This window comes from Bison bison, unplaced genomic scaffold (assembly GCF_000754665.1).
Source record: "Bison bison bison isolate TAMUID 2011002044 unplaced genomic scaffold, Bison_UMD1.0 scf7180017864330, whole genome shotgun sequence".
NCBI classification, from domain to species: domain Eukaryota; kingdom Metazoa; phylum Chordata; class Mammalia; order Artiodactyla; family Bovidae; genus Bison; species Bison bison.
Genome location: NW_011494902.1, coordinates 6,392,004 through 6,407,290, shown reverse-complemented (window position 1 = coordinate 6,407,290; position 15,287 = coordinate 6,392,004). Strand labels below are relative to the sequence as shown.

General features: G+C 37.3%; 1 protein-coding gene across 1 annotated transcript in view; it reads right to left on the bottom strand.

The window, feature by feature from the left end:
* The window catches only part of THSD7B (thrombospondin, type I, domain containing 7B), a 724,891-nt gene that overhangs the window by 45,648 nt on the left and 663,956 nt on the right, over nucleotides 1–15,287 (bottom strand). The window contains exons 17-19 of the mRNA XM_010853704.1: nucleotides 8,765–8,906; nucleotides 7,329–7,444; nucleotides 5,138–5,255 (exon numbers count right to left, since the gene is read on the bottom strand). Coding sequence (XP_010852006.1) covers nucleotides 5,138–5,255; nucleotides 7,329–7,444; nucleotides 8,765–8,906 — 376 coding nt within the window. The remainder of the gene's footprint in view (nucleotides 1–5,137; nucleotides 5,256–7,328; nucleotides 7,445–8,764; nucleotides 8,907–15,287) is intronic.

The window sequence follows — 15,287 nt, the reverse complement described above, 5'->3', positions numbered from 1 at the left end:
GACTGGGCACAAATAAATCAGAAAAATAGTCCTTTTTATATTGAAGTCTGGAGGTCCTGATATAGAGCCTTGGACGCAACAGGTATGCAAAAAAGGCTTGTTTAGAGATTAAACCCTGAAAAGCCTACTGAAGAAAACAGCAATGACATGAACAGCATCACTTCATCACTGAATTCCGACAGAAATACCTCCTTCGTGGCCTCTCTTCTTTCATCCCTCACTTCCCTGCAAATACTTGTTATTCTCCATCTCATGACTTTTTTAACATGGCGCTTATTGATGTGTGTTACCTTTGTGTATGTTTACTTATTTATTTGTCATCTGCCTGTCTTTCTTATCATTGCCATCTAGTTCTCTACTAAAATATTAGTTTTATGAAGTCAGGGGACTTTGTTTCCCTGGGATCTTAGCCTTTCTATACACAGTGTGTTTTTAGCTCCTGGGAGAATGCCTGGCTTTGGGGAAACTTCCAATGAGTAGTTGTGAAATATGTGAGCAAACTTCTCTACAGCTCTGCCTTCAAGAACAGAAGTGAGAATAGGAGCATCTCCATATAATTTCTTTTCCACAGTATCTCTTTTGACAATGAAAGTATATACCAGTTGGTGTCAGGATAATAGGTGTAAACTTTATAAATTTTGATTGAATAAATAAAGAAAATGGAGTACATATACATTTAGATTCCTGGAGGGTTTGCCAAATATCAGGATTATGGAATATTTTTAAAAGACACTATTGCATCTTAATTTAGGAGATCAAGGTCAAGAAAGGATTCCCAAGAAGTTATCCTAGCAGACCCTTAGAAGCTAGCTAGAAATGATTTGTAACTAGCACTATATTTATGTGCAGTAGAAGCTATCACATGACTTCCAAGTGCTTTGTGCAATTCATTCTGTGCCTTCGTTCACGCAGTGACTTTCCTTAGGAACTTTTGAATGTTTATTATTCTAAAGATTACAAAAGATGAATTTAAGTTCAAACTCTAATTGCCTAGAAATCTCCAATAGTGGGATTCAGACTTGGAAAGGACTTTTCCTTGTTTGTTTTTGTTTTTCTACTAGACTAACAAGGTCTGATGAGTCCACAGCACCAACAGAACTCCTTAAAAAAATCAAAGTAATATTTTATGGTACTAAACTTACAATTTGGGGTCCTATTTTCAAAGGTTGTTTATCAGCATAACGTGAAGATCTGTCATGTTTCACTGACTTTGTACAGTGACAGAATTAAGATTTGGGGACAAGAATAATAATAAATCGATCTGTCTCCTTGCATTGAACACATTCTGGACTAATGATACCTAAGACTTATGATGTCAATTAGAGAGAGAGGAAAATAACCACTAGCAGGGTTTGACTTCCTTTGGGCTTGTGATCCAGTCTGCAAGCTCTTCCCCTTCCAGCTTTCCCCCTATGGTCCAGAACCACTTCTGTGTACTCAATGACACAGTCATGTCCACTCTTTGTGACTCCATGGACTGTAGCCCTCCAGGTTCCTCTGTCCATGGGATTCTCTAGTCAAGAATCCTGCGGCAGGGGGGAGGTTTGCCATGCCTGTCTCAAGGGGATCTTCCTGACCCAGGGATTAAGCCCACGTCCCCTGTGTCTCCTGCACTGGAAGGTGGATTCTTTACCACTGTACCACCTGGGAGCCCACAGAACTACGTGGGCAATGACAAATGTTAGCTGAGATTCCCCTGATATGCCATGTAGCGTGTTTGATGGGAACTAGAGGGATTCACCCATGAAGAACTCCAAAAAGATCACTGATTCCTTAGACAGATATGAAAATTGATTCAATTTATACATATTAAAGTAGTAGCGAGTGATAGTGGGATAACAGTGAGATATTCCATGGGAGGCAAAGTGTAAGGAAGCAGACACTCAAGATTATGACTGAAATATACTACATTGCAGCAGAGAGATCCAACATGATAAAGAAGGGTGGTGGGAACAGACAGACAGGCACTGTGAGATCCTACAGGTCCTGTGGTCTGTGCTCACCATACAGGACTTCATCCTTTCTCTGCTTTTTAATGCTACTCTTTACCACTGTGAGAGTCACACCTCCTGGCAGAGGGCCATGAGCATAAGACTACAGGGCTTCTGGCTGTGGGATAATCAGGGTGGATCACTCTGGACAGGGTAGCAACCATTCGTCACATCGCTAATGCAAATAATTAGTGCTCTGTCAGTGCTTTCATTTCCACATAGTATTACCTACTTGCTTGTTGTCTGTTGTCCCTCAACTAGATTGTAGGTATCAGGGGATCATGGGAATAAGGAAACTGTCTTTTTTCCCCTCACTGCTTTATGTCCAACTCATTGTACTATGAATGGCACATTAGTATTTATTTAATGGATAAATGACTCAAGTCAGTAGAAAAACAATTATTCAGATTTGCATTTTCAAAACATTGCTTAGCTTGTGATTTTAATGTATGGACTTTAAGTGGGGTGAAGGATGAGATGTGAGAGTAGATGATGAGAGAAAGTGAGTCTGTGGGATAATCTTTATAAAATCGGAGGGAGTCTCTGATAAAAGTCTTTCCTACTGGTGGGTAGGAGGGTGGAGATGAACATTAACACACAATAAACACCGATGCTGTGTCAGATACTGTGCTCTATGGCTACATATACTTCATTGTATTTAATTCTCAAATCCTAAACAAAGCCTCTAATGTGCATGAATTCCATTTTAGAGATGAAGAAGCTGAGACTCAGAAAGAGTAAGTCGTTTGCCTAAAAAGCTACAATTCAAACCTGGATTTACCCAACCTTAAAGTGGATGCCTAATTGGGAACTACACCATGCTGCCAATCAGAATAATTGAGAAAATAATTTAGGTCACTCACCAAAATCTTGGTCGTAAGATTTACCACTTGGTTTCCTGATGTGCTTCTGCAGGCTCTCAGATGTGCACGAAATGGCATGCTGTTATCACTGGACATTGTGAGCCTCATATTTTCATTTCGAGTGATGCTCTTTGAGGAAGTAAATTTCAATTTCCTTAGCTACGTTTTCCTAATACATATCCTGAGTACTGCTGTCCGCTCTGTTCTTTCCAGGCTCTGAGAGCTGAGTGCACAGAGGAGACCCTCTTCCATGCTGTATCCTGCCTCAGTCCCTCAGACAATCCCAACTAAGGCAGAGAAGTATTAACAGTCCCAGCATATTCACTTGTGAGTAGCTTAGAGATGAGCCCATATCGCAGTGGCAGCGGTCCAATCACAGAGCTTCTAAAAAATCCCTTCCAACTGTCTTTGTTTGGTGATCAGATCCAGGGTTTTTAGCCCCATCTCCCTACCAGATTCCATGATTCCTGCAACATGCAGCTCTTCCTTCTCCTCCTCTACTTTGTGATTACCTATATAGCAGGATTTTCCCTAGGTCCCTACTCCAAATTTCTGTCATTTACCTTAGATAAACTGTAACTCTTTTTTGGGACCAGAATCCTATCCTAAACCTCAGCTCTGTGCTTTCCTGGTACACTCTCCTTATTCTCTTTACATGGACATCTCTTGGTCCCTGGCTCAAGTGCCATCCATGTTGCCATTTACCTAGCTCCCGAGCACCAGCTGCCTTCTGCATTCCCTGCCATTGTGCATTACTTACCTGGGAACTTTGGTATTAATTGCTATTTGTTCAGCAAAGGTTTATCCTCCCTTTCCTCCACAGGAACTGTTTCCTCCATAATACTGTTGCTAAGAAGTGATTGGTCATCAAGAAACTACATTTCCTGCTCTGCTATCTTGCACTGAACTGGGACTTGCAAGGGACAAAATTTTATTCAGTAGAGTAAAGATAGTAGAGATGTATATAACTTCCACCCTGGTCCATAAAAACCTCCACAGGACCAGCGTGATATCATCTTCCAGAAAAATTTGATTATGTTTAAGTGGTAGGGGCTCCATCAACCTGTGTTCTTGATGGACTCTGTGAAGCAGACACTACCCCTCCCTTTATGTGAGTGAAAAATTAGTCTCTAATCCATGATACTAGGGGCTTCCTTGGTAGCTCAGCTGGTAAAGAATCTGCCTGCAATGCAGGAGACACTGGTTCAATTTCTGGGTCATGAAGATTCCCTGGAGAAGGGATATGCTACCTATACCAGTTCTGGGCTTCCTGGTGGCTCAGATGGTAAAAAATCCGCCTGCAATGTGGGAGACCTGGGTTCGATTCCTGGGTTGGGAAGATCTCCTGGAGGAGAACATAGCAACCCACTCTAGTATTCTTGCCTGGAGAATTCTCACGGACAGAGGAGCCTGGTGGGCTACAGTCCATAGGGTCACAGAGTCGGACATGACTGAGCGACTAAGCACAGCACAATATGATACAAAGTCACTGTTATTAGGGGTTTACCTGATACAGGAGCCAGTTCGACTTATAGAACACACACTTCTTCCAAAAACCATGGAGGTCAACATTTTTTGAGTTTGTTGAACTTAGGACCTTCAGAATAAACACCATCTCACAGGGCCAGTGCCCCCTCTGGTGTCTGCCACTGTTACCAGGCCAGTTCTTCACCCTCTGCCTTGTACTACTCAGCCATAAAAAAGAACAAAATAATGCCATATGCAGCAACACGGATACAATTTGAGATTATCATACTAAGGGAAGTAAATGAGAAAGAGGAAGACAAATACTATATGATATCACTTATACATGGAGTCCAAAATATAACACAAATGAACTTAGAGATCAGATTCATGGTTTCCAAGGGGGAGGGAGTTTGGGAAGGAAGGAGTGGGAGTTTGGGATTAGCAGAGATAAACTATTATATATGGAGTGGATAAACAACAGTGTACTACTGTATAGCACAGGGAGCTATATTCAATATCCCATGATAAGCCATAATGGAAAAGAATATTAAGAAAAAAAGAATGTCCATATGTGTATAACTGAGTCATCTTGCTGTATAGCAGAGATTGACACAACACTGTAAGTGAAGTATACTTCAAGAAATAAAATACAATAAAACAAAAGGACTGTTAAGAAGTCAGGCTCCCTTTCTCTGCTCCCCTGGGTCAGCCTCACGTGGCCAACATGCCTTATGCTCATTTATCAAGCTATGGCATACAAAGAGGTACTTAAAAACTGAATTGTTTCATGGAAACCAACACAGGAAAGCCACATACCTCCGAGGCCACAAGTCTGTGAGCACTCTGTCCAAGCTGTCCATCCCGAGAGCTGACAGTTGACCACACACTCCACCAGGCAGTGAAGGTTTGTTCTCTGTGGCTTCTCCAAGTTACGCTGCAGATGGGAAGGAAATATGATTGTACTGGAGAATTCATCGCAACATCAAATCAAATCACTATCCTTTTGTGGGATAATAATCTCTATTCTGTGAGAATAATTTTGCTATGTTTTTGTGAGAAAAATAGCCTGGCTTATAGAAACTGATGGCAAGTCTGAAAAAATGATGATCCTTACTTCATGACATAGAAACTTGTCAGTCCAAATTTCTTTTGATAAAACCTTCAACTTTAGAATAGACCCACATTTAAGGGACCAGGAAAGCAGGCAATTACGTTACACAGAGATCTGTCCTGTCACTCAGCCAGCAAGGAACCAGAGGGATGCCTCAGTGCTAAATTCAGGCATCTTGCCCTCTGGATAGACCAATAGTATATAGAATAGTATATAGAATAGTATATAGAGAGCTCACACTAACAGCAACCTAGGCTAAACAATAAGTAGAAGAATAAAACTGAAATCAACAACCCATCTAAAGTTCATACAAAAGACTGATTAGCTAAAAACATAAACATGATCTTAATCAAGGGAAAAGTTGATAATACGGTTTCTTTTCCTCTTGTCCTCTCTTAAACCCACATCTAGGCAAAATCACACATTTTCTAATGGCCAGTGTAGAAGAGGTCTTATTGAAAGAGTAAATCATCCAAGGGACACAGAAAGAATACCAAAATATTCAGTTTTAGGAATTGTACATTGTGTGATTGAGGAAAATGCTAACATTCAATATATGTTACATATTAGCAATGTCTATTCTGAGCTAAAATTATTGATTACAGCATGATTACTTACTATATGGGCAAACTAGAAATGAACTAGAAATGACATCATAAGATCTTTGATCCATTTGAGATATGTGGATATCCTGCTTAGGTTAATAATTTGGGACTTTAAATATTTGTTGAACATGTATTTAGAAAGAAGAGAAACTAATTTTTCTATTAATGAATAGTTTATACTGCTTTTATATCAAAAGGAAAGATTTACTATGTACACTAAATGTAAATTTTTTACTTGAGTTGTTGTAGGTTGGTGATTTATTTTTCTTGAAGCAGACAACAGTCTTGAGAGGGAGATGAAACAAAATGTTAAATCATGACACTTGTTAGAGAGAACTCTGTATGAACCAGTCTCAGAATTTCATTAAAAGGCACATCTGATTTCACATGGTCTAGTTTCAGGGTTTCTGTTGGTCCATGGTGATACTGCTGGTTGAAAGTGATGTTATGGTAATACTTAATAAGGTTAACTCAGGATCAGTGAGGAGATTTTGTTCTGATAATTTTAATTTTCACTTGTGGACTCCACTTATCTAAGGAGAATGAGACAACTTTTATTTTGTCAGTTTGCTAAAGACATTCCCGTGAAACCTGAGTTCACTGACCCCACACATTTCCAATTATTCCAAAGATTGTTTTAGTGATTCTTATAATGTGATAGCGTATGGTCATCTTTGTTTCTAAACTGCCATCATAGTGCATTTCACTTATATGTTGGGGAGGAAATGTCAGCTTTTGGGGAAGAGATTTGATTATAGCTTTTGTCCAAATTCCACATATTTTGTGATGGGGAAAAATATAAAATTAGAAAGATTCAAAACCCACCAACTCTACCCAACTTGGTAGAGAGACATTTAGCTTATTTTAAGATGAAAAATGCACTGTTTATTACCTAGCAAACATTTGCTAAGAAAATTAGCAGAGTATTCTAATAGCAAGTATCACTATGCATCTTACATGCAAGGGACAGTGTTTCCTACTTAGGCAAATTGAATCATCTGCCCAATACTAAAAATCAATTTGAGAGTCAATGATGTCAATTGTTAGTTGGTAAGCAAGTACATCTAAATAAGTTCTTAGAAATAATGAAGAACTATATTTTTAATGAACCCATTTCTCCAATGCAAAATGACGTTTCCTGTCATTTTAACTAAGTTCAAACTCATGAGTTGTAACTGTATAATACTAGTAACTCTTACTCTAATTGAACCTAAGCTGTGATGAGAAGAAACTGGGAGGGTCATTTATAGTAAGCATTGTGAAGGTTGCAGACCAAGATACACATATTTACCTGCTCACATTCGTCCATGGCAACAGGCTTGCCATCACTGCGCACACAGCTCAGAAGGCGGGTCCTGATGCCTTGCCCACAGGTTGCATTTTCACTCAGCTGGCATGTGCTCCACTCTACGGACATACGGTCACCACACTGAGTTTCAAAGTTATGACCATGTGAGCAAAAGACAACAAAGCTTTGATTCTCTGCATCAGTGGAGAATAGTGCACACAGAATCCTAAAACCATTTCTATGTGGCTTCAAAAAGCATTATGCAATTCTTTAATTACAAAACAATCAATCAATCAGATCACCAAATAGAAGTGAATTTGCTTTCTTGAGGTCAGAAGCCAAATAGTTTATAGAAATCATCTCATAGGTGGCCGAAGTAGGAAAAGGAAAAAACCTAAGCACAAATGACCACCAGTTTGGAATCATCTAATTGCTGGATGTAATTGAGAAAGAAAAAACATACAGAAATGATGCTAGTCTGTGATATCAACTTGAAGATATTTTCAAAAAATAAATATAATTATCTAAATCATTGGGTATATTTGGTACGGTGGAGCCAAGAAAGGTACCCCCAAAGGGAAAGAAGTCATGACTAAAAGGGCCATTTTGAAAACTCTCACTTTAATAAAATTATTCTCTCATGAGAGAAGGTTTTGTAGATTTGGCTAACTGTATTACAAACTCAACAGCGAGAGTTAGAATAAATCATCCCATAACTAATTCTTTTAAAAAATTTTATTTTGGTGTGGGTAGAAAAAGAGATCCTCAATCATATACAGTGAGAACCTCTCTAAGAAGATTTTTCATATTTGGTAGATGATCTAAAAGTTAATAGGAAGAGCAAGTCCATGTAGAGCAAAATCAGCATTTTAAAGACATGCTTTTTCAGTAGAGCAAATTTTATTTTATTTTTGGAAAATTAGTATGAAAACTAATGATCTAAAGGATCTTTAATGAAGGAAAAAGGACAAATACAACAGGTCAACTCTCACCTATAAAGACAGTCTCATAGAATTTACTAGAGGTTTTCTACATGAGAAATTTCAGTAGTGCCACTGTGACCTCAGTGGAAAATTTGTTTCAGGAAAAGGCAACTATTTTGCCCCTTCAGACAGCTGGCCATTTGGTTATCAGTACTGAATTCAATGCTGAAACTTAACCTGATTCCACATGTCATGGCATTCTGGGTATCATTGCTGCAGGGAACAGATCAACATAGTTATACAGTCCTTTAGTTTCAGACACTGAACACAGTGGTATTCCACGTCTGAATAAGGAGGTCTCTAAAATATCCCTGTCCAGTCAGGCCTGCCATTTATCCTTGGTGAGCCCCGTAGAGCAAGTACATCACAAGCTTTGGTTTCTTGAAATAATAAAAGCCATGAGAGAGCTGCATTCTAGGACAGCATGATTCCATGGTTTGTGGTTTACAGCCATACCTGTTAGATTGTACTGGAACTGGAAGCAATTTTCATTGAGAAGGCAGGGCCGCACCTGTGAGTCTTCAGCACACGTCCTGGAGCTCAAGGAAGGCCTCAGCAGGTGACGGGTTCTTCTCTGCATTGTGTGCGGATCACACGACTATGAAAATCAAAGAGCAGGCAGAGTTAGAAAGAACTTATGTTTGTTGATAAATTGAATGTGCTGATCTGTATACATGGAGGCACATGTACAACACCTACAGGGAAGAGACTATTGAATAGAGTATGAAACAGAATATTTAGAAAATAAAATCATTATGGGATTCAATGTAAGTAGTTTCTGGTTTTTCTACCTGACAACTCTTTCTTGTTCTACATTATGATGAATAATTAGGCACGTGGGGACCATTTTCATCCACTAAACACACTCTGTACTCTCAAATTGATTTGCCAGGTAGCAAGAGATGAACACATTTTGAATGTATAAATGAATGAGAAAAGGAAGACAACGTCCCTTGTGTCTCCGGCTAGTCCAGCCCCAAATAAATAACCACACAGAACACTTTAATGAGAAAATATTTTAAAAAAACAGAACAAAGAGAGGGAATTATGAAATCAATATTGCCAATATAACAAAACTTTCCACTTATTTGGGAGGCCTTATGATCCACAGATTAGTTACTTCATGCAGTTGCCCTTTCAGCAAAATAAATGCATAAACAGGAACTTCAAAAATCTCTCACAAAAGTCACTTTACTTATGGGTCTACATGTCCTCTTATTGCCTCAATGCATATGACATTCTTGAGCCAGGTAAACCTGCCTGCCATCTGTCATCCATCTACTCTACTCACAGAGGACCTTCAGAAGCTCTCCCTACTAGAATAATCTCCTTTCCCATGTCCTATATCCTATCTTCCTCCTACTTCTTCTTCAGAAACACTAATCAAGACTTCATCATTGACAGTCTTTCTTTTAATAATAACAAGTCCTTCTCTTCCATCCTAAGCAAGCTTCCACCCATGTTCAAGAATTACTATACAGTATTTGACTCCAAACATAAACATATATGTTGCATTTGCCTTTATATGATCATTCTTTTTTCTTTATTATACCATCTCCTCCTTTTCTTTATAAATTCTTGGAGGACGTAATAGAGCATGATTTCTACTTCCTGTGTCACTCCCTGAAAATTCTGGTATATATTTTACACATGGTTGTTCAGGTAACACCATTATATACAACATAATTCAGATCCAGAAATCTAGAGGCACATAGATGTTTAAACCACAGGAAAGAGAAAAGTCTCTGAATTCATGTCATCAAACCATCATTTTCATATTTGGGATTTTTTTTAACTTTTATTCTTTTACCTTTTCAGACACTGTAGCAAGGACACAACCTGTAAACTTAATTTTGGCTGCTAAGCAAAGTGATAATGTTAGAATACACTGAAATATATAGAAAAATGCTACAAAATTCTCTTCTATTTTCAAATGTTTGGAGCCATGGAAACACATTTACTATTTATGTGACTTTATAGTTGGATAATCTGTCAATACTTATAAAGTATTTTTACATTTTAATTACATCAAATTGCCTCTAGATGATCAAGAAGGGCCATTGAAACCAGGTAATTATTCTTAATTATCTCCAAAGGAATCCCATGCTAACGCTTACAAATAATTTACTATTAATTCAGCAATTAATTTGATTGTTCTCATGAGAAGGAGTGATAACTTCAATGATTTACCAATGAAAGAAAATGAAAGCATCTTAAAAGTTACTCCTGATTAGTGTTCTACTACTTTTCTACCTTAAAAAGTCAATGATTGAACAAGGTGAATGTGTATAAGATTTATGAACTTGCTTAGTCTAAACCACCAAAGAAAGCAAAAGAGAAAATAACACACATGAAAACATGCATACACAATTCAAATTATGTAACTTTGAACAATTCACTTATATATTCTATATCTCAGTTCTTCATCCAGACCTGGGTGAGAAAGGGGCAGGAGCATAATTTGGTAGTTTTTAAGAGTACCTTCCCTCATACCTCACACTCTTATCAGTCTCTAAGTCTGCTACATATGCTTTTATAATGATACTCTCTGATTGTCATTCTTAACCATGTAGACTTTAATTATCACTTTCTAGAAATTAATATACTGAAAACCAGCACTGCAGCTAACTCTCTTACTAACGCTGTCCAGAGAAACAGGCAAAGAAGGTGAATGAAATCCACAAACACAATCCAACCTAATCTCATATGGTATCTGTATATTCTACCTTATAAAAATTGCCCTAGCACTGCTAACAACTAATAGATGAATTAGTGTTTCTCCTTACTCTTTTCTCTCTGTGAGCTCTTTATAGGAAGTTCATAAAATAATGACTAGGTCACAAGGCAGATAGGGGTCGGCTAAGAAAAAAATGGATGGCAAAGGAGCCTTATATCTAGATGATTTCTTTATTGGATCAAAACTCTTCAAATATAAACCTGAATTTCCTCTCCCCTAGAATATTCATAAAAAGACACTGTCAACTTCCTAAATAGAGAAGTGAGAATGTGATGTGTGGATAACTAACGCCAAATCAACTTTAAACCAGTCTCATTATAAAGGACAACATTAGATAGCTAAAGTTTATTTGCTAGGGAAGGAGATGACCAATAAGAACCAATAGTATCTAGTATATAAGCCCTTTATGAGATTAGGTTTATAAACTTTGAAAACCAGCACTTACCTTAAAGTTTAATCTTACGATATAATATTGCACCTTCATACCTTTTTTCTCTCTAGCAATGAGGCCTCTATCCCTGGGCCTGACCTGAATATTTGTATTCATCTGTCAAAAGTAAATCAGATATTCCCTCTGAGAGCCTCCATTGATTTATTTGCACCCTTATAAGTGGACTCACCTTATCAAGTAAACATTTCCACTGTACTTATATTGATATGTGTGCATTCCTTCCCATGGGCTATTTGGAGAATGTGTGTCTTAATTTTCTTGGACATTGAGAGCCTTGTTATGTCTCTGACAACAGTATGTAGATAATAAATATTTGGTGTAGGATAATGTTTGGTTATCCTAAAAACTAAATAATAAATATTTGGTGTAGGATAATTTGCTTCTTCCTGGGTAATAAGACTGGATTTTTGTAAACTGCCCTTAGTGACAAATGGTTAACCTTGGATTATGATCACATTGCCTAAATGTAAGGTTTCTCCATAGGTCTGCATTCTTGATAAAAAGATAATATAATATTTTCTCTCCTTCCCATACTTTTTCCATAAAATCCAAATGACAGCTCCCAGAATAATAGAATCTACCATTAAATGAATAAATTATAACAGTAAATGAGTGTTAAATTACCCATATAAAAATAAAAGATAACTTAGATGCTATATCCTAAATAAATCCAATGAAGAATATATAATTTTGTATTTTTCTAATACTGAACTATTAATATTAACAATGATAATTTAATAAAACCTGGCATAAGTCCAGGTACTTATGAATTTAACTCACTCTCTAAATTTCTTGTCTGGAGGTAAGCATGAATCCCCAAGGCCTGGCCTTGTCAGCTTTCATCAGATATTGAAACCCAAGGTTTTTATTCTGTTACAGAATGGAAAATTCTGATAATTCTGAGACAATCTCTCCATTTAGCTAATTAGTCCTTTCTCTATATTTCATGAGGCAAAAAAGGGAATATATATGCTATGAAGTTGAGTCTTGTTTTTTTTGAAAAAGTGGGATAAAAGATGTCAAATAGTATAACAATGCTATGTAAGGAAACTTCCTCAGAGATTCTGAGAAAATGGTTACAGAAAGTGAAAAAAAAAGTTTTTTGCATATCACAGTGCAACAAGAAGAGCAAAATCAAAACCATTTAAACCAACCACATGCTCAGTAAAATTAATGACAAGTTTTCTTCACAAACCTCAAAATTTGAATAGAAGAGGACCAAGGACTGAAGTTACAGAACCTGTGTGATATCAGCATCCAACAGGGGAAAGGAGAAGGTAAAATGGAGTGTCTGCTGCTGCTGCTAAGTCACTTCAGTTGTGTCTGACTCTGTGTGACCCCATAGATGGCAGCCCACCAGTCTCCTCTGCCCCTGGGATTCTCCAGGCAAGAATACTGGAGTGGGTTGCCATTTCCTTCTCCAATGCATGAAAGTGAAAAGTGAAAGTGAAGTCACTCAGTCGTGTCCGACTCTTCGCGACCCCATGGACTATAGCCTACCAGGGTCCTCCGTCCATGGGATTTTCCAGGCAAAAATGGGGTGTCTGGTATACCCCAAAACACCAAACTGGAAAACTAAACCATGGAGTAGGAGGCTTTTGCATACTCCAAAAGCAAGCAAATATACGGAATCCATGGACAGGTTCTGGGGGCTGATGCAACCTGAATCCAGTGAATTCTCAACACTATAAGCCAAAACTGCCTTCCAGGACAATTTTCTGCCCTGAAAAGAAACTGGTGGGAAGAGTTTCCAAATTGCTCAAAGTAAGAGGACTAGCAGTGAAGGAAAAGAAAGGCCAGTAAACAAAGTTGGAAGGAAAATGGATCCAGTAAATTTCATGAATCTGCTAAATTTTTGACCACTCAAAGCAAGCAAACAAAAGCAGAGAACCCTGGACCACAAAAATGAAATTAGCTAAAAACAAGCCTCAATCACACCTGCTTCTAAAAGTTCATAAAAATTGATTTCCTGGAGAAATAAGTGAAGAAAGAAATCAAATTCAAATCCCACAAAATGGTGCTAAGAGGAAAAGTGGATTAAAGAATAACATTTCCATAGATAAGAAACTGCAGAAGACAGACATGCATAAAAAAACAGATGAAAACTCCTATTTAAAAAATAAGTGGTTGGTCATATCGGAAATGACAAAATATGAAAGAACACATAAATAAAACACAGATAAAATACAAATGTTAAAGAATGAGAGAACCTATGTAAAAGATATGACCGTTTTAAATTTTATTACATTTTAACATTTTAACTCATGTTGGTGGAGTATAGGGACTATTTTCTGTGTTATATTGAATAGGGCAAATGTATAATTATGAAATATTCTGTTCTATCTCCAGTATCTTTGAAAAAGTGGATTTTTAGTATAAAATAAAGCAGATATAGATGTAAGATAGAACTTAAGTAAATACCTTTAGTTCATAACATGAACTCAAGAAGTATTTCATCTTCAAAATAAAGGAAATAATAGCATATATTTCAAAATTCCACTCACTGAAATGGTCTAGCAGCTGTGGAACCCAGTAAGTTCAGTATCCCTGAAGTTCTTCTTATGGCACCAAAGAGTTATTTCCACTAAAAGAACCCAGGGATTTTTAGAGAGAAACAGCTGATTCTAAGTCTGGCAAAGAAAATGTATAAAATAAGCCTGAAACATTGTACCATAGTGGGTAACAAGGAGGCTAACAAAGGCCACCAGAGTCTTGACTAAAGTGTTCATAGAACAAATTTAAAACACACTACAACTAGGACAAGCTGAGCATTCGTATAGGTGATCACTGAAAATGGTTAAAATATATCAAATTTATTTAAATCTATGATTTCATTATGATACAAAAATAGTCACATATAGTCAAAGATGCTACGTAAACAACTCCTCGTTGTGAAAAATGGTAAATAAATGGCGAATAAGCATTTTCCTTGCCTTTTCTATTACATAATAGAGCAGTAGGTGATTAAATATCAGTTGGGATAAAAATTTCTCCTTATAGTAGTACTCCCACAAGTAAATGAGAAAGGATAATAGAATTGGAAGTTTGCCGTTTTCTGTTTCCTAAATGATAATGAGTTTAAGCTTTGACCATCGATGTTAGCCAAGCACATAAAAAGCTATAACCGTACATTATGTGCCTCCTGAGAAAGAGCACGTCTTCTATGAAGGAGTCTTGCCAAAGACATGATTCTGATTAAGCCTTTGCATGCTATTCCCAATTTATGGGAAATTTAAGGACAGAGGAACATGTTAAATTTCACCACAAGGATGCAATTTAAGAGACATACTGGGAAATTCAGTAGAAAAGGCGACCCATTTCCTTACCAGTAAATTGCTAGGAAGAAAAAAAGAAAGCAATGAGAGAAGCTAGCTTAAAGGAGATTTAAAGGCATATGTAAAAACAGGTTTGAACTTAATGGCTGGCCCACTCAGACTACAAATCTAAAGGAAAGTAAGAAAAAAGATTATCATAGAAGTCTTTACAGAGTTTAATTTTACCAGAGTGAGGAGGATATAACCTGTGAAGCTCTTTGTAAGTCGCTGGCAAGTTTCTATTTCATAACCTGGGTGGCTGTTTCAAAAGCGTTTGCCTGATAACTAAATTGTACAATTTGTTTTACATGGTTTTCTGTATTTGGAAAAGGAAATGGTAACCCACTCCAGTATTCTTACCTGGAGAATTCCATGGGCAGAGGAGCCTGATGGGCTACAGTTCATGGGGTTGCAAAGAGTTGAACACAACTGAATGACTAATATTTTATATATATATATATATATATATATATATAT